Below are 27768 nucleotides of genomic sequence, written 5' to 3'. Positions count from 1 at the left end.
TCTGAAGATTTGGTTTTATTTTTTTTTTTTCCATTATCTGGATCTGCTCTTGTTAAATCTGAGCGAAACAGATTTACATTTACTTATATTATGAGAATTAAGTTGTAATTTAATGAGGGAAAATGTCAAAATTATAATACAGTAAAATTGTAATATTTGGAGAAAGTTGTAATATAAAGAGAATAAATCAGAATTAAGAGGGGGGGTCACTAGATTAGGAGAATAAAGTTGTAATATAAGAAAACGTCATAATACAATAATAAAGTCGGAATTTAATGTGAGTAAAGTTGTAAATTATTCATTTTTGGGTGAACTATCCCTTTAAGGTGAATACTGATTATTTTATAATGTAAAAATTCAAATGTTAGTCAATAAATCTAAACATGGTGTAAAAAGCCAAACATGTAAAGTACAGGAAGTTAAAAGAAGTAAAAATTAAAAGAAAAAGGAGGAGGAACACACAGCTGGAGCACATCCTGTCTGTCGCGGACGATCTTTGGCTCCGCGCTGACGTGCGTCGGTGCGTCACGTGACCTGAGGAATGTTAACAATGCAGCGAGTGTCCAACTTTGTGCTGATTTCTGAGAGTGTGGAGAAAATGGAGGCTGCTTTCATCACATCCACTCAGCCCGTCCGCCTCCTCTGATTCCCCGCGGCCCGCTCTCGGCTCCTCGCTCCGGGGACACGGAACTTTTTTTCCTTGTGGGTTTTAAAAGGCGTCAGTCTGCGGGGAGTCGCTCCACGGACCTGGAGACATCGAGGCTTCTTCTTCTCACATGGTGAGTCTGCTGGAGGGGAGTGGTGCTGGGGCTCTATCTGCACGACTCGGTGACTGTGCTGGAGGAAAAAGTTCCTCCGAGTCGGGGTGAAGTTCACAGGAAAAGTTGAGCGTGTGTTCTGGTTGTTTGTGCAGGGTTTAGGGGTGAGTGGGGGGGGGGAGGAGGGTCTCTGCTGTGGCCCCCTCTCTCTGTGTCGAAGGCCACAGGACGTTCAAACAGGGATTTCCTCTCATGTCCAAGGCCCCTTCAGCACAAACTACACAGACACCATTTTGTAACGGTTCTAAAGCCCTGGCACAGATGTTGAATTGAGCTAATAAACACAAGAAGAAACAGGAAAACACGATCTCCTGCTGAAAAGTTGTTGCAGATATGTTGAGGTTCTTGCATGGGGGCCCCCAGGTCCAGGGCCCATGCACAGAGCTGGGAAGGATTTCAGTGTTTCTGTCTTTAAAAAGGCTCCAATTTAAACTATTGGATCATATTTTATTCATCATTTTACAAGTTGGGTGAAATATCATGAGTCTGGTGGCATAAAGAAAAACTCTTAAGTGTGCAATACAATGGTTCGTGTGCAATCCTTGTTTTTACACTGTACATATTAGTTTTTTTATCTCATTCATATTTTTCTATAGCTTTTATATTCCTTACACTTATACTTATTACTTACTGATGCCTATTTTTGACTCTTGCTGGTGTAATATTGCAAATTTCCCCATTGTGGGACTTATGAAGGATTATCTTATCTTATCTGAAAAACATTATGGCGATATTCTCAAGTAATTGCAGTTATTCTGAAATTGCCAGATGTTTGCATGGGACCATTTTAAGTAGACAACAATATATATATATCCAGGAGCGACGCTGTTATGCAGGTGTGTGTGTGTGCGTGTGCGTGTGTGTGTGCGTGTGCGTGTGTGTGTGTGCGTCTGTCAGAACATCCTGTGGTCATTTCAGTGCTTTATTGAACTTTCACTCCGTGTCTTTTTGACGTGCGTTGGGAAAATGTCTTCAAATGAACCCGCAAACTATTGGAAATGTTCTTTCCTTTAGTCGTGTGGCCCCTAAAAAATATTATTCCCCAGTGATCATTTCAAGTACTCGCATGGTTCCCCATTTTTAGGGCCATCCACGGGGATCCAGGGGTTATCCCATTTTATATACATGAGCGTGTATGTGATTATTTCAGTCTTTTAGTTAAACTTTCGCTCTGTGTCTCCCATTTAATCCTGAAACTATTGGATCGTGTTTTATTTATCATTATAACATGCGTGGGTGAGTCTGGTGGCTTGAAAAACATCAACGTGATAATTTGAAGTAATTTAATTTATGCTACAACTGCCACGTTCTTTCAGGTGTTCTCATTTTATGGCCCTATAAGTTGATAGCTAATGTGATTAGGAGCTATCCCAGTGTTTTAGGACCTTTTCCAGTATAAACACTCATCTAGTCAGGACCAGTGGACCTCATGGGGACCAACGCTTGGTCCTAATGAGGCAAAACATAATTTCTGAGCTCCTGGTTAAGGTCAGAGGTCAGATGTGAATTGTGGTTAGGTTAAGGTTAGAGTTAATTGGTTAAGGTTAGGGATAAGTGTGTGTGTTCTCTCTGTGACATGTGTTTAAAATGTCAACAGTTTAACCCACAAGGATGTTCTATCTATCATTATAACATGCTGGGGGACATAAAGGGGGTTGATCATGCAGATGTACGAGTGAGCGATCAAACAATCATCATAAATCATGAGGTATAACACATAATTGGTTTTAATGTTCAACCTCAGATTTGTTTAACATGTTATTTGTCATTCTCTTGAAGGAGAATTCAAAACCACAACCGTCCCTCAGGAGCTAAAGTCAGTATTTATACTTGACGGAAATGATAATGACACATTTATCCTGCTTATGATCACTATTAGCTGATAGGAAACGGGCCTCCTGATAACCCTTTGGCCATATCACAGAGCTGTATGCAGAATTTATCGTTGAATGTGCTATTTTCACTCCACTCCTGCATAGTTTGGCACTGATGCAACCATGTGTTCCTTTCAGGTGTGCTGCTAATACTACGACGTTTGAACACTCTCTCTTTCTGCCTGACACACATGCTCCACTCCTCTGATTGCTGAGCAGCAGGCCTGAGTTATGCAAAGTAGATAATAGCACCCAAGACACTTGCCAGTTTATTTCCCATGGGTGAAAAGTCACTTTTTGTAACAATAAGACCTATTCTACTGAGGTTGTGCTGGTGGTGCAACAGTGCGTCATTAGGTATTGAGCCACAGCTGGATCTAATTCTGTCAGGCGGTGCAGAGGCATCTGTCAGGGAAAAATCGCAGGGATGACTGCGGTGAGAAATCACCCACTGGACTACAAACGGAACAGATGCTGGCAGATGTTGGCCGTGGCCATTTTAAGGTGTGGGAATTTATTGTGCACCAGCAGGTAGCCAGATCCCAGCTCTGCAACAAAACATAGCTACAAACTGGTTGTAAAGATAATGGAAAGAGCTGAAGGTGAAATCTGGGAACGAGATGATGTAAACTCTGGCTGAGGCCGAGGCCTGGGCTGATTTTTCATGCGAGTGTGTCTGTTGTTGAAGATGGATGAACTCTGTGGGTGTGTAGAAGTATGCAGAAGGGATGTTTCAGACGTCCAAGTTGAATTTCTCTTCACTTGAGCTCAGATTCCAGGGTTTTCTACAATCCTGCTTTTTAAATAATCTAGGGACACATAAGGAGAAACTGTTTGCAATTCGTCCAGTGTAGAAAAATCAGTCACACCACTAACAGCAGTGCTAAACTAATCTTCCCAGGGGGGTTTACACACCACTGCAGCTTTCTGCTTTGCAGTGACAGTCGTCTTTCTCTCTGAACTTCAGATGCTTTTTCCTCAAGCTTTCTCTTTGTCTGTATAAACATGGACAAATGAAAGTTATGTGTTAGATGGAGCAGACCGTGCCGCTAGCTCTACCCTCGTCTAAATGGCATCTAATATAAAAGGTATCAGGCCCAACATGGTGGCGCTCCTGAGGACATATCTGAACTGGGCTCTGTCGATATACAAACTTGAAATACAAGCTCGATTTAAGATTAGAGATGTTCTGATACTGTTTCTTCCGATTCCTGGACTTTACGTATTGGTCGATACGAGTACCGATCCAAAAGCAGATCATTTAGAAAAATAACTTTTTTTATCATATATTTTAAAAGCTGTTTGCTACTAATCCTTTTATTAAAGTGATTGTTGTAAGGCCTGGCTCAGGTTAAAAACTAATATAGCTATTTTAAAGTCTATTGGATCAGTTCATAGATTTACGTACTTGTAATCTCTTGATCCGGCATTTTCAGTATTTCCGATGCTTGTATTGAAACATTCCTCAAATAAATAGCTTTACCCATGTCTCAATAGCAATATAAAACTCCTCAGACTCTATATGTGCCATATATACCGAGTACATATCCAAATTTAGCTTTGTCCATATAGAAAATAATAATTGGACAACTCAGCTTAAAGGTTCAGTGTATAAGATTTAGGTGAAAGGGATCTACTGGCAGAAATTGAATATAAAATAACCCTAGTGATGTTTTCACTAGCGTTTCACCCAAATTGTACAAATTGTTAGAATGGGCCTTTTATATTTAAATACTTTATATGTACATCGGGAGCGGGTCCTCTCTACGGAGGCCGCCATGTTTTTTACAGTAGCCCAGACTGGACAAACTAAACACCTTTTGAGTTTTTATGAACACTGAAGGCTACCACAGGTTCTCTTTCATGTTTGGAAGGGGTGGGTGAGTTGAGGGGTGTTCAGCTGCAACATGACACTTCACCACTAGATGTCACAAAATTCTACACAGTGAAGCTTTAAGATGGAATAGTTTACCTCTACCAGATTCAATTTTTACACCCTAATTTTTTATATATATATAGTTTTTGTTGTTTCCATTTCTGTTTACTTTACACGGTCACGCTTTTAATGTGAAGCTCTTTATAACTTTTGATTTGAAAGGTTCTATATAGATAATGATTTACTCCTCTTAGCTGTCTTTTCAAACCTGTAGCCTTAGTTGACTTTTAGGTTTTGTTATTTTTCCTCTGTGTACATATTTTCATAGAATCATCCATTCTCAAATCTATAACACAGGTTAGATTTCATCTGAGCTGCAGACGGTCAGAAAGGGTCGAATTTGAATCTGTGAACTCGTGTTTTATTTACTCACATTTATTTTCTGTTAAATTATTCAGGTTGTACTCAAACATCCTCCTACGACTCTTTTCCAGACAGCAATCATCCATAGATCTTTGTTTTTCCTTCGGTTTATTTTGGTCAGCATAGTCTGTCCCATGATTCATCGATGGTATGAGTATACTTGTAGTTACTTGTGGAATGGCATGCTCGTTGGTCAGACATGGCGCCTGAAGCATTGCAGGAATGGAGGCAAGAGATCCCAGAGATGGGGCATCATTTATGCAGCTTGTCCCCGCCCTTCTCCGTCTCCCACCAATATAAAAAAACCAACATGTTTTCGTCTGTACAGAGTTTTATCTGTGCAAACAGGGAGCGCTGTGACATTCTGAGAAATGTCCCAAAGGGATGGAGATGGGGGGGGGGTGAAGTTCAGCAGTTCTCTGGTGGGATCCCAGCGATCTTCTGCATCTTAACATATTTCTTCATATCTATGATACAGAATATAAATATATGTAAATCACATAAAATCATCAAATTCATTTTCATTTCAATATGCTATTTTCCACTCTTTGTCATTGAACAACACCAAAATCTTCATGTGGTGGTTTTCTTTAGAACTTTTTCTTTTATTTCTGAGCGGTGTTTCAACTTGGTATCTGAGAACTCATTTAGTCAGATTGGTCTGTTGCATAAATACTACAATATCTATGATCCTCAGCGCTGTTGCTATGAAGAAGTCGATCAGATGTTTGAATCAGCAAGTCTTAAACACTTGCAGCAAGTCTTAAACCCTTAATTGTTGTAGTTATAGTGTGGAGTTGAAACAGGATTTACCTTCTGCTTTATGTTAGCAGTTTTAAATGATGTTTACCTCCAGACGCCTGGATTTACAAAATCATTTTCTGTTGACCTTGTATTTCAGTAAACAACAAAGTGCTCTGGCTTCAAATCTTTGTCATTCAGCTGTCAGATAAATAAAGCAAATAAAAATCTGTAGGTGTAGGGATTGTTTTTGGTAACTGCAAATTATATAAATTTATTAGCAAATGAAAAACATACCGAACATCATAGGTATGTTACCATGTGAGCATGTTGATGTTACGTTATTAGTTTACAGTCTCCATGAACAACACAACCTTTGAACCAGTTTGCCATATAGCTTGTTTACATCTGCAGAAAAGACAACACTGTACAATATATTTGAATTTAGCTCAAAGCATTGCATTCCCAAGTACAGTCCCACCAAGCTATTTATCTAACTGCAGGCTCTAATGGTGTTTTTACTTTACAGTAGAAGAACAAGGGTCCTGTGCTGTTTGTTGCCTGTATGACGCACTGAATTTACCTCCTGTATTTACTATCTACAATGTTCATGTTCTTAGCAGGACGGCTATATTTCAGATATTAAGTCAGTTGGTCTGCCAGCTGGTATTTCACCAAGCAGTAATATCTCCATCCTTTGGTCTGATCCAAGGTCAGTTTGTTATTGTTGTGTTCTGGGAATTCAGAAACGCATGTAGGCTAATTCAGTTTTCATCCCTTGCTTGACTCGAGCTGTGACAATGGTCAGCACAGCTCAGGTCAAAGTTCAACGGATTTGAACTTTGGATGCATCCCCTCCTCAGCTCTGTGCAGATCTGTCGTAACAGTCCACTGACAGAATTCCTTTCTGTGGTAATAGGAATAAAGCAATAGTCTGGTTTTCAACCTGCGGCTGTTACTCCTAAGAGAATTGTGTCATTGGAGAATACAATTTTTCAGAGACTTATTGATTCATACACAAGCACCGAATCTGTCATTTTTAAGTTTAAAAATGGGAAATGTTGCAGATACAGAATATAAGCTTTCAGCAGCCAAACACTGGTACCAGCACGAGGTTTCGATTCAATATGTGTCACTTTTCTGCATTTCTTGCAGATTATGTGCCTGTTATCCTCAATCCATTGCTCCACATCTTCCCTTGTCTCACTCCTTCCAAACACCGTACATCCCACTGTTGCATTGTCGATCGTCACGTACGGCGTCTGACAGGAACATGTGCATTTGTTCCGCACGTCATCCCATCTGCCCCGGAGGAGTAACGCTGCTGTGCCAGAATGCTGAGTATGTTCCTCCAGATAAGACTGTCAGATGGTGTTAAATGTCTGATCACAGGGGAGCATCACAGGGGAGCATCGCAGGCAGAGCGGCGGTTTGGGGGGGGGGCTGAGGTTGCAGCAGGAAGGGCTCCTGACTTGTTTTGACCCCACGATGCAGCGCTGCGCTCTCACAGGGGTGTTTACTGATGACCACGTAGCAGAGGTATGCAGTGACCGGGCCTGACTTGTGCAACCAGAACTATGCATAGATGTGATGCAGAGGAGGGGCGGTGGGGTTCAGGTGGCATTTTATGACCCCTTACATTCCTGTATAATGCATTTGGTATTCACCAATGCTGCTTCTGCACCACTGATACTGAATCTGACATCCAGGTTATACCAGACTAACTGGAGCCATGTTTGAGACATCACTGACAGTATTATAATCATGATATCAGGCTGGAATAGACCTTCCTCGTTTCAAATACCAGATAACAGCTGATCATGTCAGCCACCTCTGATGTGATGCGTTTACTTTTACTCATTTGGAAGACAATGCCACCGCAAACCTGCAGAGCTGAAATGATGAACTGATTTATTAAGAAATGTGGTGGTTTTGGGTTATTCTTCAAGCCCAACATTTATTTTTCAAACTATAGCAAAAAATATTTTTGGGATTGTTTAGACATGACATCCCCTTGGGCTCTCGGAGACGGTGATTTGTTTTTGCTATTTTCTAACATGTAAAGGCCCAAACAACTTATCAATATGTCAAAAAATCATTTTAATTAATCAAATCCTGTAGTTTGCCAGTAATCTTTAATGGTTGTTTGCATAAAAGTGGCGAAAGATGATGTTTCCATAGAATTTAGATATTGTTACAGGATTTTTGGGGGGCCGATACCGATATCAGGGATTGAAAAAAATGTTTAGCAATATATTGGCATTGATTCCTAAGATGTCGTTATCATACTCTTATGAAAAAGAAATGTAACTGAGGCTTGATATTTTACTGTTAAACTATAGACTTTATTATAGATAACTAGAAATAAAAAGACAACGTAAATACAACCAACAGAGAAATGTCGTTGAGGCTTGTTATGTTACTGTTTAACCATAAAGTTTATTATAAATGATAAATAAGTTGGGCTCTACATGTTAGTACTGTCAATCCTTTCCCTCCTCCAATGCACTGACAGCTGTTCAACGTACAACATGGATGAGGTATTAAAGCTCTGTTCACTGAAAAGCACTTTTAACGTTCCTGTGCTCACGATGTAAACAGACCAGTGTTGGCTTTAATTTTAGAATCTCAGAAAAGCACCAACACTTTACTTGACCACACTCTTTATGCTCAAACTGTGTCCCTTCCTCCACAGGCGCAGATTGGCAGCATCATGGTTTGGCTCCGCAGTGCCCTCGTGACCGGCTGCATTTCCTGGAATAAGCTGGAACCTGAACCTTGAGAGCCGCACCATGGAATGTTTGTAGTATCCCCACATCAGCCTCAGCCACCCCACCAGCATCGGCAGGAATCAGAAACACAAAGAGAGACGCAAACAAATAAAGGGACACACACAGGGACTCCCAGATCTGCTGCGGGACACTCTTTATCTATTTAGGTCAGCCAGCTTGAAAGGGATCCTTCGGAGGGTGCAGGGGAGTGAGTGTCAATTTGTGTGAGTGCATGTGCGTGTGTGTTTCCCTTTTAGAGTAGGTGCCTGTCCTCGGGCACTGAGGCCATGAGGCCAAAGACTTTCCCGGCCGCCCCGTACGTGGGCAACACGCGCCAGAGGCTTCAGGAGATCAAGGAGGGTCTGAAGCAGCCGGCCAAGCTGGTGAGCCAGGCCCTGCATGGGGGCAGCTCCCGGGCCGACGGCGGCCGAGGGGCCGACTGCAAGAGCGGAAAGGACACAGCAAGCCGGCAGCAGCAGCTCCGACCCCCGCAGAAGTTTAACAACTACCAGAATGCCCTGCGGGAAATCCGCAAGTCGCTCATGCCCTTCGCCAATGAGTCGGGTCCATCCTCGGGGTCGGGGCACCCTGCAGGCGCTGGGGAGGTGAACCGGCAGATGCTGCAAGACCTGGTGAACGCCGGCTGTGACCAGGTGAGCCAGAGAGAGGAAGAGAATGTGTTGTGCATTTACCGTATGTGTTTGGTTTGTGTGTTCTTGTCCTGGGCATGAGGATGTGCTTCAGTTAGTTCTTTAACCAAGGTAACCGTTACCTTAAGATCATCGTTGTATTGGTTTCTTGCAGATAATGGTTTATATCACCACCATAGACTGCTGTCATGTAATGTTAGATTATCAGAATTTTCCCAAAGATCAGCGGCAAAAAAAAATTTCCTAATTGGATATTTCATCAATAATGTTTAAAATCAACCATACTTGGATTCAAATTTAAATGGATGAGAGTGTCCTTGTTAAGATGAACAAATGTCTCAACTTAGTTGAATAAACATTCTCAATACCTCAGTTGGCCACAAACAACTTCATATACTCTAATTAAACATTTATTTTACAACTGTAATCACATGAAGCAGTTGAGATTGTTTTAATATATTGTCAATAATTAACAATGTATGAAAAAATAAATATAATAGAAAATACCTAAAAAGATGAAGCTGCTTTTACTGAAGAATTCTGTATCTCTATTTAACAAAAAAAAAAAAAACTATTCTGTAGAGCTCAAACCTCCACAAAGGCCCAGCAGTCCCCTTAAATTCAACCCGAATACTCTCACTCGGATATCAATCCTCTAAAGAAATTTCATCAAGGTCCATTCATTAGTATCTGGAAGATTGGTGAAAATGTCTAATAATGTCTTATCTCACAATGATAAAGAAAGTGAAAAAGAGTCCCTGGGTCTGCACCAAAATTTGGTGGGTTCTTTCGAGATCCATAGTAATATGTCCTGTGATGTTCGGGTAATCCTGCTGACAAACAAACGGACAGGGATGAAAACATTAGATCCTTGGCGGAGGTAATAATTGGACAGAAACACGAATGGAATAGATAGAACCCCCTAACCCTAACCTGGTTGATTAAAAGTTCTCAAACACCTCAACCAACTTCATAAACTCTCATTTTAGATTATTTATATATATGTTTTTCTGTCAGTGTTGATTCAATGACGTTTAACTGCACCATGTATGAAAACCAAACAGGAATCATAACTGATAAAGTTACTGTTTTTGCTTGAATTTCTTTTCATTGCTTTGATGTATGATACAAGAAGCAGAAAGAGATGGGATGTGCTGTGTCTGAATGCAGTGTATGGATTTGTTGCCCTGTTACTCTCAGACATGCAAAGTCACTCTGCCTCCTTCAGTCAGGAATTCTTAATGAAAGCAGCAGAAAAAGAAAGAGAGCCATACGCTCATGGATGCAATACAATACACGACGTCCTCGCCAAGTGTACAGCGCTGCCATTACATAACACAGGCCTGAGCGTTGATATGTTGAAATATCGTGTGGATTTCTTAACCGTCCGAGTTGAGGAATGCAAACACACCACAACACTGCATCTCCAAATGTTTAGAGCAGATTTATTCATCTCACAAATTCAGAGCTCATCTGCAAAGTATACGTGTGAAATAGTGCTGTTGGATGTTGCACGTTGCTGTTGCATCAGGGATGACACTTAGTGGACTTTCACATCAACACCAAGGTTTGAGTTGTAGTTGATTTATTGCTATGATGTTCTGTTAGAAGACAAAATATAACCAGAAAGTCCATTCAAAGCTTTTTTTTTTAACACTATGACCACATAGTTTATCCTGTGAAATGAATGAGCAAGTCTGTATGTTTTGCTTCGGCAACATTATCACACTTAATGTTATGTCTCTACATGGAGAAGATGAGGAAGGTGTTAGGTGCAACTGGTCCAGTTGAGTTTTGGTACATCAGTGGTTAAAGGTCTGGAGGACAGGCCCTGTGATGGAGCTCGGCCTGTGAAGACTGCTTCACTCAAGCCCATGCACAGCACTGCGAAGAAACCTCCCCGCTGCAGGGAAGTTATGAGGCAACATCGATTTTAAACTTATCGCAGCCAAAGACCCGCTGTTGGCCGGGTGTTTGCTGATCGCAGGACCTTAACTCTGCATCTTGATTCCCTGTCTTTCACTTGACTTGTAGTTCATCAGAGCAGAGTACACAAACTTTTCAGCCTCCCAGAGACTTGCGACCTTGGAACAAAAAGCTTTTAAGCTTGAGCCATGATGTATTCCATTTTCATTGAACTGCCATCTAACTGTTGTCTACACTGCACACTGTTATATTCACTGTTACCAATCTGAATTTGTTGTTTTGTTTGTTTACCACGTTATTTTCTCATAAAATGCTAAAATATAGTATGGGCTGCAACAGCTAATTGATGGATCAGTATTTTTGTTTTACTTTAATCTAGTCTGACAACAGTGAAAAATGTCCTTACATATTGGCTCATATTACGGCCATTAGTATTTTAGCTTGTAAAGTGGTGGTGATTAAGAAGCTGTTGTAGATTGACCTGCTCGGGTACTTTAAATCTGCGTGAGAGATTCCAGTTTGTGCGAGTTTGGGTTTAAAAACAGGGTCGAAATGCGTAACTTCAGCCAATTTTCTGCTCTGTGTCTGTTCACAGTTGTTCTTAAAAGCGCTTCTTTGTTCAGTGTGTTGTGTAACTGTTGACACAGATTTTATTCACACAGTTAATCTTTTAACAAATTATCCAAATGTTTTCTACTGTCTCTAAAATGAGACTGTAATCATTCTCGATCATAGACTGTAAACAAAGATGTTTAGACCTGTCTCCACTTCCTCCTGTTTGCTAAATCTTGCAAACAGGAGGATGAATCTTGCACAAACAACTTTACTTGGAGCCCGAGTTTCCTCTGTATTGATCCTGGCGTGGAGCTATGGTTTTGAAGTCCCGCCGAAACACGCGCTCGACCAGTCGCGAGGCAGTCAGGCTCGCGGTTTACAGAGGCAGCAATTTCCTCAGCTGGTTCACTTCCATTGCTGCCACCTTTTGTGAATGTACCAGACCAATATGGGCCCAGTCAATACAAACAGGAAGTGAACATTCAATGGCAGCAGGGTGGAACAGTTCCTCCTGCTGCAGACGAGTCGCCACCCAACCCGTCGCCTCCCAAGCTCTGTCTGTCCCAGTCTTTGTCCCTGTGTGTCTCTGCAGGTCTGTGTGTGTCTTGGTTCAATTCTCGTGAGGAATGCACAAGTTGAATTATTTAGTTTGACTGATTCATTACACTTAATTAGTAATAAATCATAACTGAAGTAAATCCAATAATAAAAATGTGAACAATGAAGAAACCAACACTTATTTTAGCTTGAGGCAGTTTCCACATTCAAAGCATATTAGACCAAAATAAAGAGCATAGACCAGAGTTTGTTCACAAGGCTGTTAAATACCAACAGGAAAAGGGACGTGGTCAATGGATGGTTGGTCCAGGTCACACTCTACTATTTTCTTTTATACGCAGATTACATTTTTGGTTAAATATTTAATATCAGACGGTTGAAAGAGATTTTAAAACCTGAATATCATGCACATTGTTGGGTCTTGACCTGGTTTGATGTCTTGACTGACGAAGGTCGACTGATCAACAACGAACAGTTGTAATAATAATTTATTAGTTTTGTGCATAAGATTTCAGTAACTAGTGAATGCCTCGTTATAATCGAGTCCAATGTTTGCTAGAAAGCTGTGTTTGAAGATGGATTGTGTCACAGTGTCGTGACACGGTTGTTCTATTTCAAAGGCCCCTTCAAATGTGTCCCTTGCGCCAATAGTTGGATCCTTCTTGGGTCGACCTTTCCCAGGATTCATTGGGCTTCGTTGACATACTTTTTTTCAAAGAGATAATGGTAGCAACAAGTGATGAGACCAAAATGTCTGACATTTGCACTTTTAAACTTTCGCCCCCACAATGTACACACACTTGACTGTACTAATGTTTGTGAATACCAATAATTCACCTTTGACTGTTTCAGGCCACTGAGCTGAATCTATATTTTTGTATCTTTTTCAAACCAATCCAGAGCAACAATGTCAGATGTACATCAGCTTCTACGTCCTTCGAGGTCACACAGTATTTTTTATTTTTTTTTATCAACAAGCTGCTTCTTCCGCCTCCTCCTCCTCTTCGTCTTTCCCGTCTTTTCCGTCTGAAACTTACAGTGTGCAGTGTGGCTCGTTACATAATCACTGTTTCTTTTTCTTTTTTTAAGGAGGAAATGCTTTGGAGGGGGAGTGAGGGTGGGGGGCGTAGTTGCATGCCACGCACCAAGATGACAGAGAGCGAAAGGAAGTGAAGGGAAAGGAGGGGAGCGGTCAGCGGCAATCCCAGCAGGCCTCCTGCTGTATGTGCAGGACAAACTGCGGCAGCGAAAGAATCTATAGCACGATGAGCATATTAAAACCTTCGGCGTGTGATCAAGCAAAAACTGTGTTCATGCAACAATGAGGTCAACTGAACGTAACGTGGAAGCAGTGGATGAATGTTGGCGTCCCTCGCCTCGCACTGAAATGATTTGTCAATATGGTGAAACCTAGTTATGCGTACTTTTTTTGTGCGTCCCTGCCATGGTTGAGGAAGAGGAATGGAGGAAGATGGCGCAGGTTTCAATGGATCTCTGTGTGGAAACGATGCGTCCCTCTCGCTCCGTACGTCCAGCTGCGCTCGGCTCCTGAACGTCCTCCATGTGGCTTTGATTTGAAGGGAATGTGTTTCTGGTTTGGTCAAGTTCGGAGGATAATGTTGTTGACCATCACAAGAGAGGTGTGTGTGTGTGTGTGTGTGTGTGTGTGTGTGTGTGTGTGTGTGTGTGTGTGTGTGTGTGTGTGTGTGTGTGTGTGTGTGTGTGTGTGTGTGTGTGTGTGTGTATGTGTGTTGATTATGTGTTTTGGATAAGTCGGCGGCTCGCAGCCCGCAACCATTATGACAAGAGTGAAAATGTGGCCTGGATATTTTCGACAGGGAGGGAGAGAGGGGGAGAGAGACTATCCAGATTGCAAATAGCTTGAATTCTTGCTTCCTGGTCTGAGGAATGTGAGCAAGGAACATCTGTCGCCATGACAGCCGGGGTCACTGGGCCCGCCTCTGCACATGCACGCATGAATGCAAACACATGCACAATCAAAAAGGGGAACAACAAACATAACGTATAAATATAAAATAACTGTCTCTGAACTGTTCAATGTCAGCTTAGATATCTGCGGTTAAGTTTTAAACCAAATATTTATCCTCACTACAGGCTATTCTGTCAAAGATGAGATAAAAAAATATCTCTGCTCTTATTTCTGTCTTTTACATAGTTGGTGTTCGACACAGGGATTTTTTTGTCAGGCACTCTAACCAAGATGGAAGAAAATGTATATAACAAATAGTATTTAAAGTGTTTGACTGTTCATTTATCTCTTGGTTAGTTATGTTTTTGAGTATTTTTTACATCAAATGCATTTCTACTCTTACTGTAAAACACTGAGATTTACTTTCAGTTGCTTAAATGTATCCCGTCAGACGTGATTTGGATGAGTAATAGATAATAGCGGCTAGCAGAGCAATATCATAGTAAGTATTAATTTGATCATTTAGACATCAAATCCTCCTGCTCCTCATTTAACAACACAACAAAGGGAAGTGTGGGTGGAGCAAAATCTGCACTATTGTCTGTAAAATACGGTATTAAAAAAAAGTATCTGATGTCTCTACATTTTTCATGTGTAAATCCGAGCGAAACACATTCACGCGTCTAAAAGGTTTTGAGTTTTCATCTTTTGGACGCGATCGCTTACGTTTTCCTACAGCTTGTTTTTCAGCCAATAGTCATAAAATAAAACACAAATAATGCACTTTACCATAATGAATGGCAAAAGAAAAAAATGTCTCAGATAATGACATATGAGAAGCTACAACGCGTACAACCTATTGCATTTTTCCATTTACAAAAAATATTGAGCAATAAGTGGATAAAATGGTTGCTAAATAATTTTTTTGTATGTCAACTAAAAATTAACTAACTGATTGGACATTTGGCTGAGGACCATTTGTCGTCCCCCATCTACCTCTTGTATTCTTTAAGCTTTTCTTTATCTACTACAGGCAGAAATACTTAGCAATGTAAACCATATATGGTTTGGTCATTCTGCATTCATTTTCGCAGTTAAATCCAATTAGTCATTATAGGAAAAAGGGATTTATGTGATAAGCACGAGAGAGAGAGAGAGTGAGAGAAAGGGGGACATAATGTGACATTACAGGGCGGCTCTGGCAGCCAGCTCTCTCTCTGCTCGCTACACAGGAATGCAACAGACACACACATCCTCGTACACACAGGAAACAGAGTATAAACAGGTGTGTGTGTGTGTGTGTGTGTGTGTGTGTGTGTGTGTGTGTCAGTCTCAGGGGCGTACAGTTATTTATGTGCATGGACATGTATATGCAATGTGAGGGGACAAAAGCAGGCATGTGCAAGCTGTATGCTTTAGTGTGTATATACACCTATGTAGATGGACACTACACACACACACATGCACACACAACAGAAGCCATAGAAAGTGTGTGGCCTTGGTATTTCCTGGCTTTCAGAGCTGACTGTGCCCACAGTTTCTGTGCGCTTCTACTTTTAAACCATTTATGTTTGATTTAGTTTCCGCCTGATGAATAAAAGCGGCCAGTCAGTCCGGGAAACCGCAGGAGGAAGGGACACAAAATGGCCGCATGGGATAAAACCTCTCTCCTGAACTGTTCTTGCATTTCCTGACACTCCAAGGACAAAAATAATATATTTTTGTTGATGACATTATCATTCTCTGCTTTTTCTTTACTAAAGAAAAACCAAGGGTTGTCATCAAGGTATTTTTTAACCAGCTTCCAAACAGGTATTTCCTTTACATATGATATTACACAGGTTAATTTGCGTTACATCTATCAAACATAGTCAACAAAGTTCAAAGTGTTTTGAATAAGGCAAAGAATTATATAACAAAACACCCCTCTATCCAATCCATTTTCTACCGTTTATCTTTTCTGGGTGATGGGGCAGGGGTTGACAAATGAGTTAGAATAGATGCAAGAAAAACAATGCAACAACAACACTATTGCAGTGCAGTAATAAGTTGCACCAGAGAAAATTTAAGTTTTAAGTTGTAGCACTAGGAAGAGCATTGGAGAGTTTCTTCCATCTGTATTCTGCCTAGTAGCTAAATTATAGTTTTACCATATTGCTTCTGACCCCCAGGCTCTTTTATCTGAGTGCTGAGCCAGGCCGCTGACTGATTTATAAACTCGCAGCAGACCTTTTAAAAACTTCTAAAATAATCTTGAAGCCATTGTAAAGATTTAAGAGTGGGAATAATGTGCTCACTTCTCCTGGTTCTTGTTAGAAGTCTGGCAGCCGCAGTCTGAATGCACTGCAGGTGTTTAATGGTCTTTATGTAGTACTTTTTGGGGAAGAGCTCAGCACAGCTCTTCCCCAAAAAAGCTCTACATATTTAGTTGTATTTGTGTTTTCTCTTTGTTTTGTAGTCCAATTAAAAATAGAGTTTATGGTTAAACTGTAAAATATGTCTCACGGTTTTGAGAACGACATCTTCGCAATCACTACCAATATCTTTTTGATATACAGTATATGGGTATCCGGATGTTTTTATTCATTTAATCATGCATGAAAAAGAAAAAATTAATCTGTAAAAAGAAAAACACAGTAAAAGGTATAGAAGACATGTTAAAAAGACATAAAGTAAAAAAAAATAAAAATGATGGGTATTAAAAGACTAATGAGACTTGAGCTGAATTAAAAAGGACGATTAAATAGGTATAACTTAAAATTATATTTTAGATTATCAATAGTGGGTCCTAATGCAGAAAGGGAGACTGTTCCAGAGCTTTGGGGCAGCAGCAGAAAAGGCTTGGTTTCATTTTGTAGATTTTTTTTTAAATGAAAAGAAGTAAATACAACATCTGCAGCAAATAGACATTAAAAATGAGTCTCTTTAAGTAAAAAGGCACCACTTCTTTTTAGTTCATGGACTTTACATATGGACAAATTATAGCATGTGTAAAAAGTTGGTAATCCAAAGAAATCATTAGTTAAAATTTTTTAGTTTTACTACTTTTCTCATCAAAAATAAAAAAAACATGTGATTTGCCTGGGGCTGAGCTGTAAAGCAAGAATTTAACACTGTCACAGTTTGTGGTTCAACTCCCGCTGTGACTCCATGAATAATGACATGCACTTAATGTCATCTGTAAAAGTCTCAAGCCCTCAATTTGTTGCTGCTGTCCCTCCTTGTGGCCAGCAGGGGCGCCTTTTCTGGCTCTGTCCGGCCGTCTGGGCAGAGGTCTGAGTATAAATGTCTCTGCAGTGAGGTCATATGCCAAACAAGGGGATTTCCTCATCTAGGTGTGGGTCGCTCTGTGGAGAAGGGACGACATATTCTGAGTTGCTTATCTTTCCACCTCGGTGTCCTGTTTGTTTACTTGTTACCTCGTGTAAAGAAAACTGTAAATTAATGTAGTTTGATGGCATCACCTGGAGAATATTTTATTTGCAGGCAAGGGGATGTTATAAAAGTTTGTTTCACTCTGCAATAAAGACAGGAATTCTTGTAAAAAGTATTATTGAAATAGATTCTCCCTGTTAAATCTATAATAAATAAAAATGCATAAATCCAACCCCATAGGAAGAAATGTAGACAAACAAACACATAAACTTATAATAATGAACATGATGAAATTATAATATAAACCGCCATATACTGTATAAAACACTGGCAGCCCGTCCTTGTGCAACACAGTAGGCAGCTATCTATGCTCTCTCACTACAATGACCTATTTATATTCTGTAGCACTGCTGCAGCCAAAAGACGCTTTGTTATCATTTAAGTCTATGAAACTGTCCCCTAGGCTTTAGTTTGTCCGTGTTTTCTATTAACCTGATATAAAGCCAAACATTTAAAACTATAAATCAGAAATACAATTGCTCACTGTGTCTTAAAGGGGTAGTTCATCCAAAAATGAAAATTCACTTATTATCCACTCTGCCGATGGATGGGTGGGTGACGTGTTTGAGTCCACAGAACACTTCTGGAGTCTCAGAGCAGAATCCTATCTTAAAGGTCCAGTTTGTACGATTTAGGTGAAAGGGATCTATTGACAGAAATTTTATATAAAAATAATCCTAGTGATGTTTTCACAAGTGTGTTTCATCTAAATTGTATGATTGTTGTTTTATTTACCCTAGAATGGGCACTTTATATTTAAATACTTTATATTTACATCGGGGGGGGTCCTCTGTATGGAGGCCGCCATGTTTCCTGTAGTAGCCCAGACTGGACAAACTAAACACCTTTTTGAGTTTTTATGAAAACTGAAGGTTACCACAGGTTCTCTCATGTTTGGAAGGGGAGGAGGAGGTGAGGGGTGTTCAGCTGCAACATGACACTTCACCACTTTATGTCACTAAATTCTACACACTGCAACTTTAAGAAGAATAAAAGCATAACATGCCTCCATACTGCTCCTGTGGAGTCATACGAGTGTCTGGAAGCTCGAAACGAGGTCATTTACATCGTGTTTTAAGCCTAAATGTCTGCTGATATCTTTCAACAAGGTGCATTCAGGGACCGTCGGAAATGCGATTGTCTGTTAGCTTAGCCACTTCTGGTGGACTTTTAGCCTTAAAACACAGTGGAAATAACCTTGTTTGGAGTCGAACTGAATTTATTTTATCCCTTGAATCTCGAGTTGAAAAGCTTCTAAAATCTCCCCCTTTTCAAATTAACATGGACCAAAGGAATGATTGGCATTACTAAAAGGGCCATAAACAGGAAAGGAATGCTCTGCATGTTTACTCCTTCACATTTTTAGGGGCCGCAACATTTTTCACATAGGTGACCTACATACCAGGGGGCTTTTTACAGTGACCCACCTGTTGGGAGCGCAAATCGCCAGGCATGGGATGAGATCCAGATGCCCCACCTGTGGGTACGAGCGAACGAGAGGGAGGGAGACAAGCCAAATGGCAAATAAAATACAGAATGTATGAGGAGGATGCCATCGACTTGATGAGAAGATCCTCAAGAGAAGTTATGGCCACACACAGTTAACTTTAATGCAAATAAAACACTTGAGAGTTTTTAATATCGAGGCCAGGTCAACATTAATAACTTGGGTGGCTGGGTCCTGTATCCAAGATTTCAGAGTTGGCGGCCGAACAGGAATCTTTTTAATGCAGCAGGCTTCTTTCCCTAGATGCTTTTCACAATATCCCTGTGTTAACTCTTACTTGGCCTGTGGTGATGCTGGTTGCAGGGTTCTTTGTGAAACTGTAAATGTGACCTGTAGTAAATATAGACTGACTGCAGGACTCAGAAACCTGTAGCTGCACAAAGAGCTGTTCACCTGTTTTAAGTTCAGTGAAGCTTGACTCTGTACGTAAAACCCTGAACTGGAGAATCAATTGTCGTTGCTGTTGTCTTACTGGTCAGCTGATCATTCAGATCAGTTTATTCATATTGAACAAATCATGTGATCGCACCAAGTTCAAAACCGCACTTCCTTGGGCCCTTAATAATACACATGACAAGTGTGAAGCCAGTTAGATGAACACAAGATATGCGAGCCACATACAGAGATTTCTGGATTACATTAGATGGAACTGTAACACAATGTAACTGTGACTGAAAGCAAAGATGAAATGTGATTCACTGTATCTGCAAGTAGGTTTTTGAGACTGTTGATTCTTGAATGATACTCAAATGAGCAGAAGCAAAAATGTATTTCAGTATATTTTGAAATATGGTGGCTATATATATAAAGTTGATGCACTTAGTGTTAAATTAAGTAAAACAGAAACTCCAGTATTGTCCCTAAAAGGTATAAGTGTACTGATTTCTAATAAAGCCGGTCTGAGGTGCACACAGGACCACACCCTGCTGACAGGCTGCAGCCACTGAATCATTCACATGAAATAATTGCACCCATTACTGACAATCACGTGGCTTCATAATAGTTACACTGGCTCAGAGTTTTCTTTGAATGCAGTTAAGAAACTCGTTCTTCCCTAACTTTACCATTTCCATTTGTCATGGTTAACTTTTTGGGTGTGTTTTGATTTTGAAATCACATGTTTACCACAAAACAAACCGTGATAAAAACACACTGCGTGTGCCCCTTTTCCCTTCACTCGTTTTACCCATTTCCATTTGTCATTTGCCCTCATTTGTGGTGGTATATTTTTGTGTGTTGTGACACAGGAAGTCGCTGGTACGTGACCCCATGTTTGGAGGATGCAGGTGCTTGAGCACCACAGTGGTTTTGAAAGTTTGTTTTTAAATTTGGGTTGGACACATTCTAAGCAGATTCAGCTCATTTTGTGTACGTGTGTTGCAAGCATACATGTGATGGTTTTTGGTTATGTATTTTTGTGTGATTATTGCAGATACTCAAGCAAGATTTTCCAATGGTCTTTCTTGTGTGTTTAAATGTCTTTCAATTTCTGGGTTTTCCCAGTAGTCACCAATCATATTGTTCCCCAACTGATGTCCCAATGTTTAATTTATTTATTTAGTCATACAAAATCTTGTGCAGCTGGCTGTGTGTAGACGACATTTTACATGAAAATTGTGTCTTTACTTGAGAAAAAAAGTGTGGATAATGGAGAAAGTATTTAAGTAAGGTGTCAATAGGTTTCTCAAATTTTCTTTATTTGTATGTGTGTGCTTTGCAGGAGATGGCAGTGCGGGCATTGAAGCAAACAGGAAGCAGGAACATCGAAGCGGCCTTAGAGTACATCAGCAAAATGGGTTACCTTGACCCTCGCACTGAGCTCATCGTCCGTGTCATCAAGCAGACTTCACCAGGTACAAATACATCCTCTTAATTACATATACTCGCTGTATGTGCTTATAATCGACTTTTAACCACACAGTTAAGATGCAGTTTCTGTTTTATGAGTGGTATTTCTTTTCCTTACAGGAAAAGCCGGCATGCCAAACGCTATGGACCACCGGCCTGCGATGGAGGCTTCAGGAGAAGCAGCTGTGATGCCTCCATACCATCAGATGGGGGCTCCCATGTATGAGGGGGCAGGGGGATATGGCCCTGAGGGTGAGATGCCCAGACCCTACATGAGCGCCCCCCCTGTGATGAACTACATGATGCCCCAACCTGGTGCAGCACAGGGCTCTGCCATGGGAAACCCGATGGGTAGGCCTCCCAGTATGGGCACCTATCCACCAGTGATGGCCTCCCAAAACAACCCAGCCAACACCATGTACCCTCCAGGGGGCCAGCAGAAAGGCTACCCTGGGAGTATGGAGCAGCACTGTCCCATGATGAGCTACAATGTTCCTGGTCAACCTCTGCAACTCCAGCCACAGCCACCAGGTGGCCCTGTTCCAGGTCCACACTATGACTACGGTCATGCCAGGCCTCACATGATGGAGCCTGCAAGCTATGGCGTTAAGAGGACCCCCTCCTTCCAGAACAAGATGGCACCGCCCCCCATGGCACCCCAAGACAACTACGTCAACATGCAGGGGAAAGGGGTCATGGGTCAAAATGGAGGAGGAGGAGGGGGAGGGTACCCCGCTAACCTGTACTTGCCTCCTCATTCCCACCCCCGACAGGCAAGCCCCACCTCCCACCAAGTCCACATGATGTCCCGGTCTCCAGGTGGAGTGGCAGCCATGGGCCCTGACTTCTCAGATCTGCCGCAGAGCTTGATGACACCGTCCAGAGCCAGCCTCAACCTGGACCTGTATGAGCACCACTGGGCAGGGCCCCCAGGCCCCGAAGGGGCCCCTCCAGCCAGGCAACCCCAGCCCCAGGGCCCATTCAGGGGGGAGGTGCGCGTCCCCAGTAGAACCAACTCTTTCAACAGTCGCTCTGCAGGACCCAACGTTGTCCGGCCTGCGATGGCTGCACCTCCTGCAGCTGGAAAACAAGACTCCTCCTTGGGCCCACCAAACACCATCACGGCTGTAACATCCCCACCTATTCAACAGCCCGTCAAGAGCATCCGTGTGATGAGGCCAGAGCCCAAGACAGCGGTGGGGCCGTGTCACCCAGGCTGGATGACGGCTCAGGGCCAGGATGCAGCAGATTCTCTGGCCTACATGCCGGAGGAGACTTACCCACTTGAGCCTGCTCAGGAGCAACGCTGCCCACCACCACCTTACCCCAAAAGTCTGCTCATGTCTGGCACAGCTGGCGAACCAGGGGCCCTGGATGGAGCCATGTGCGGAGCTCAGGACCACAGCAACCCTGCAGCCAGAAGCACACACAACGGCAGCGGAGGGAGTGGAAAGGGAGAAGAGAGCCAGCAGGTGAAAGAGAAGACGAAGATGGGCAAGGGAGAAAAACCTGTGAAAGACAAGAAACAGATCCAGACGTCACCTGTTCCAGTGAGGAAGAACGGCCGTGACGAGGAGAAGAGGGAGTCGCGCATCAAGACCTACTCACCTTTCGCATTCAAGTTCTACATGGAGCAGCACATAGAGAACGTGATGAAGACCCACCAGCAGAAACTTAACCGCAGGCTTCAACTGGAACAAGAGATGTCAAAGGTAAAACTATATTTTACAGCTGCTCATTAACTCCTTGATGTTACTAAGTCAGAATGCTGAATAACCTGAATCACACACAGGTAAAAGTGAAAGCCTCATAGTTATAAGTGAAAATGTTTTGTGTCACATGAAAGCACATAATAGTATAGTTAATTTTCTGAATGCCAGAAAGAATTTAGATATTAAAAGATGAAAAGATTGCTGTGGGATGCTGCAATATATGACTTACAATTTACATCACTTTCACCATTTTATGGAGCTCCTTAAATAACCTTAACTCTTGGATTCACTGAAATTCATCTTTAGACACTAATTAATGGAGCACGCCAGTGGATTTGCTTGTTTTAGCCCATTGATGACAAAATGCAGACAGTTTTCTCAAAGATTCCATAGGTGTTCAGGCTATTTTGTTAAAATCCAGGCTTCTGTAAAATATAAAAATCGACTTAAAGAGGTTTACAACATGCTTCAGATCTGTTATAGTAGAAAATGTGGCCTATTTAGATTTTAAAAGTAGCAGCTATTTTGCGAGCAGCAACATATTTTTATTTCAGAAAACAGCCAAGTTCACACTTAAGTGAACATCCTGAACTAAATTACAGAAAAATTAATAATGGCAGGACATTATTCACTGTGACTGTTTTTTTTAAGCAAGCATTGAGACTCTGGAAGTTTATTTTGAAAGGAAATGAAATAGCTCGCTCTCTTCAGGTTGAGAATCAATACAGAAACTAATTGGAAAATGATCAGAAGTAGTGAAAAAGCCATATGTAGTTAAAAGACTTAAAACCCAGTGGAAAAGAGCTTGAGCTCTTGAGCAACTTATAGCAATTGAGATGAGAAAGATTGTGTTGTTTGGAGCAGTGATGTCCAAGACGCTGCCGCCCAGAAACTTCTCCCTCCGGACTTTTTGGACAACAAAACCTTTGTCTTGGTGTCAGGAGTCAGTGAGTTCACATTAGTGTTTCCATGAGCTTGTCTTAAATCATGACTTTGCCCTCTGCCCCTCTGACCTACTTCAAAGTGACTGAAAGACATTCTTTAGAGGAGACAAAATACCACAGCCAGACCCAGACAGTCCAATAACACAACGGGTTAAATCCGACCACAAAGGTCAGGGTGTGCTGGGTTGGGCTCATGCTGCATTCCGAGGACATTACTAATCATAAATATGAAATTAATTTCCGCCATCTTTGTCCAGGCCGGACTGTCGGAAGCGGAGCAGGAACAGATGAGGAAGATGCTGAACCAGAAAGAGTCCAACTACAACAGGCTACGCCGAGCCAAAATGGACAAGTCCATGTTTGTCAAAATCAAGACGCTGGGCATCGGCGCCTTTGGTGAAGTGTGTCTGACGCGTAAAGTGGACACGTGTGCCCTTTATGCCATGAAAACCCTTCGCAAGAAAGACGTCCTCAACCGCAACCAGGTGATTAAATTGTTCATTTTCGTACAGACTGAATTTTTCCACTAGTAATGTGCCTTTGAATATAATTTAAGTTATTGCAAACTGCTGGTAACAAGTTGTTACATATATAATTCAAAGTACTTCCTCTAATGCAGGTGGCTCATGTGAAAGCGGAGCGGGACATCTTAGCGGAGGCAGACAACGAGTGGGTGGTGCGTCTCTACTACTCCTTCCAGGACCGTGACAGCCTGTACTTCGTCATGGACTACATCCCCGGAGGAGACATGATGAGCCTGCTCATCCGGATGGGCGTCTTCCCCGAACCTCTTGCACGCTTCTACGTGGCGGAGTTGACGCTGGCCATCGAGAGTGTCCACAAGATGGGCTTCATCCACCGCGACATCAAGCCCGACAACATCCTCATCGACCTGGACGGACACATCAAGCTGACAGACTTCGGCCTGTGCACTGGCTTCCGCTGGACACACAACTCCAAGTACTACCAGAAAGGTGAGAAACTTAATTATTATGCTTATGATGTTCATGCTAAATGACTTAAATATTGTATTATGCACATCCACACAAAAGCCACAAAAGCACCAGGAAATAAAGTAGTATTATGGTATATATTTGTGGCAGTTGACCATGCCACGGGGCTCTCCCACACACAGCCAGAGACGCTTCTGTTGCTTTGCAGCATCTTTTATTAATCTTTCAACACAACGTGAGCAAACATAAATGAACCTCAACTTAAACTTCTTCAGCTTTTGAGCTCAGTCTCCCCTGTGTGAGTGTCTCTTCTCAGTGTCCGTCCTCTGTGTCCCTCCAAGGCAGCTCAGTCGCTGCCTTTTAAACGTGAGGATCAATCGGCTGTGGTGAAGGTGCTCTCCCAGCCCCCTCACCTCCACAATATTATATTTGATATTTTAAATTGGTTTGTCAAATACAAAAATCGAACATGTTTTTTCGCCAAATTTGCATAAAAAATATTGATCCAAAGGTTTTCTAAATATAGAAACATGAACAAAATATTTCTCAACCCTCCGCAAGTTATTGGAACTATTTTCTCTGGCGTCACCGCACGTCTTCATGTTGTTTTCACTGCATTTAACGAAACATAAAGATGTCATCACAAGCGTACAGCATGATGAGGTAGAAGAAAGAAGCCTGCGTATTTTCTGTGTGTGGAGTTTAATGACATTGTTCCTCGTCTTCTGTCTTCAGGAAGTCACATCAGACAGGACAGCATGGAGCCCAGTGACTTCTGGGACGACGTGTCCAACTGTCGCTGTGGTGATCGGCTGATGACACTCGAGCAGCGCGCCAACCGGCAGCACCAGCGCTGCCTGGCTCACTCCCTGGTGGGAACACCTAACTACATAGCACCCGAGGTGCTGCTGCGCAAAGGTGGGTGACAATAAGACGGATACTTAATGGAGACAGTGACTGAAATAATAATAATACAAATATGTATCTGACAACTGAAAAAACTTTTTATCTTGTGATTATTTAACCAAATTTGATCCAGATTTAAGGGTTTACGTGCTACTGCTTTGAGTCACATTCACGTGGAGGACATGTGACAACTCGTCTAAAAATGGACCAGAGGCTGAAGAATTCAAAATAAACCGATTCATGAACCAAATACAAATTAGTTTCAGTCTTTGCATTTGTCTATTGCTGATTTTAAGATTGTATATCGTATGTATATCCAAATATATGTTTATATTTTAAACTTTTATATTAGTTTCAAACTTTATCTTCAGGGTTAGAGAAAACTTTATTCTTGGATTAGGGCAATTCAACGTTTACTATTATGAGGGATCATGTAAAAAATATTACCCTTGCATATACAATACTTAATTTTTGCATATGCAGTAGTCTGTAAATATTTTTAGCATAAAACAATAACTAAATTTAAGTAAACACAGTAGAAAATGTAGCCCTACTGTTCCAAAACTATAGAATTGGGTATAAAAAGGCTTCTACAGTGTTGATCCAGCATCAATGTGTGAACACCCTCGGTTAGTGTTTGATTTCAAATGAATGTGCTGAAATCACAGTATGTGTCTGTACAGATACTTATAATAGCTGATTGTGCTGTGTGTATGTAAAGTGAGAGAACTTATAGATACATGTTCGTGCCTTGTGTGCAGGTTACACCCAGCTGTGTGACTGGTGGAGCGTCGGCGTTATCCTGTTTGAGATGCTGGTGGGACAGCCGCCCTTCCTGGCTTCCACACCCACCGAGACCCAGATTAAGGTCAGTGAAGAAGACAAATATCCCCAGCTTTGATTTGCAATAAAAATCATTGACCAGCGGATGAGTGAATGTCAGCCTGGTGTCAGTTCAGGTGCAGCAGGCAAACTGTCAATCTCAAGTCAAAAGTGGGGGTGTCAATCCAAAATACTGGTTATATAAACCTGCATCTGACATGGGTGTAGCTATAGTAACCTCATGTCTCTCCCTTCCACAGGTCATTAACTGGGAGAGCACGCTGCAGGTGCCTGCACAGGTCAAACTCAGCCCAGAGTCTGTCGACATAATCGCTCGCCTCTGCTGCTCCGCAGAGGATCGACTGGGCGCCAATGGAGCCGGCGAAATCAAGTCCCACCCCTTCTTCACCCAGATGGACTTCTCCAGCAATCTACGGCAGCAGCCGGCCCCCTACCGGCCCAAGATCGCCCACCCAATGGACACGTCCAACTTTGACCCTGTGGAGGAGGAGGGCGGCCCCGGGGCATGGAGTGACAGCGGGGACAGCACCCGAGCTTTGGACATACTCTTCTCCCCGCATGGGAAGCACCCAGAGCACGCCTTCTACGAATTCACCTTCCGCAGGTTCTTTGATGACAACGGCTGCCCTTTCCGCTACCCCAAGCCGCTTGAGGCCAGCGAGATGCCGTTGAGCATCACCGGAGCCAGTGGCATGGGGGAGGAGGCGGAACAAGACGAGGAGGAGTTGGATGACGAAGAAGAAGATGAAGAGGATGGAGAAGAGCAGGGAGAGGGATGTGAGCCAGTGTACGTGTAGAGCTGCAGACTGAACTCTTACTAACGTTCATCATTCAGCTCGTGACCCTCCCGCCCTCCACCGCTCTTCTTCTGTTTATGTGTCTCTGTGTGTTTATGCATATCTGGCATGTGTGATTGTTAACTTGAGGGAGCGGGAACATCGCCACCTTGTGGAATCTATAGTGCCTCTACCCTGACTTCAAATACAAGACTCCCCTGATCCGGGACCAAGAGACAACATTCAGCACGTTACTGACTGCATCAAGGGTGAAGCGTATGCGGTTTGCAGAGCAAGACTCAGACTGTTCAGGTTGCACTGAGATCCATGGGAACGTAAGGATGTCTGGATCCAATGGTTCTAGTTAGAGGACTGCTTCTGGTTCTTCCAGCAGTTTCTTCTCCCATTCCTTCCACCCTTGGTCTTACGGACGATCGAAACACCTCGACGGTGATTGTCTGACACGGGAAGTTACTTCCTGTTCTACCTGAGCTGCTTTTTACGGCAATGTGAAGAGTGGAACTAGTTTACTTGTTGATCGTGCACGGGGGAAGGGGGGGATTCGGGTGGGGTGGGGACTAGCGACACACCTCTTTCACAGCTGCTGCAAAATAAGCTACAAAATGCATGCGTGCACGCACCCACACTTATTCAGTACAGGTCGTGTTCGGGTCACAAAGGATGAAAGTGCCTCTTGTCTCAGAAGTCGTCTTAGACCAGAT

The 27768-nt window shown here is 42.2% G+C and overlaps 1 protein-coding gene across 2 annotated transcripts; it reads left to right on the top strand.

Annotated features, from left to right (window-relative positions):
- The first annotated feature begins 310 nt into the window (after positions 1-310).
- On the top strand, positions 311-27768 carry lats2 (large tumor suppressor kinase 2). 2 transcript variants are annotated; one of them, XM_034573543.1, is made up of 9 exons: positions 311-779; positions 8428-9156; positions 20785-20917; positions 21033-22624; positions 23826-24053; positions 24188-24542; positions 25257-25439; positions 26189-26295; positions 26510-27768. In XM_034573543.1, exons 2-9 carry the CDS (start codon positions 8791-8793, stop codon positions 27065-27067), a joined length of 3522 nt encoding a protein of 1173 aa, XP_034429434.1. In that variant the 5' UTR covers positions 311-779; positions 8428-8790; the 3' UTR covers positions 27068-27768. The 2 variants fall into 2 exon arrangements, with proteins under 2 accessions (XP_034429434.1, XP_034429435.1); XM_034573544.1 differs by lacking the exon at positions 311-779 and adding an exon at positions 1658-1689 and having other exon boundaries at positions 8737-9156.

Source organism: Hippoglossus hippoglossus, chromosome 21 (genome assembly GCF_009819705.1).
Source record: "Hippoglossus hippoglossus isolate fHipHip1 chromosome 21, fHipHip1.pri, whole genome shotgun sequence".
Lineage (NCBI taxonomy): Eukaryota > Metazoa > Chordata > Actinopteri > Pleuronectiformes > Pleuronectidae > Hippoglossus > Hippoglossus hippoglossus.
Note: the sequence above shows the minus strand (reverse complement) of the source record. Positions and strands in the feature narration are given on the sequence as shown.

Bases quoted from the DNA above. Each gene is read 5' to 3' on its own strand.
- lats2 (XM_034573543.1), top strand. From the start codon at position 8,791: ATGAGGCCAAAGACTTTCCCGGCCGCCCCGTACGTGGGCAACACGCGC. The intron at 22,625-23,825 runs GTAAAACTATAT...ATCTTTGTCCAG, and splicing joins TGGAACAAGAGATGTCAAAG to GCCGGACTGTCGGAAGCGGA. The intron at 25,440-26,188 runs GTGGGTGACAAT...CCTTGTGTGCAG, and splicing joins CGAGGTGCTGCTGCGCAAAG to GTTACACCCAGCTGTGTGAC.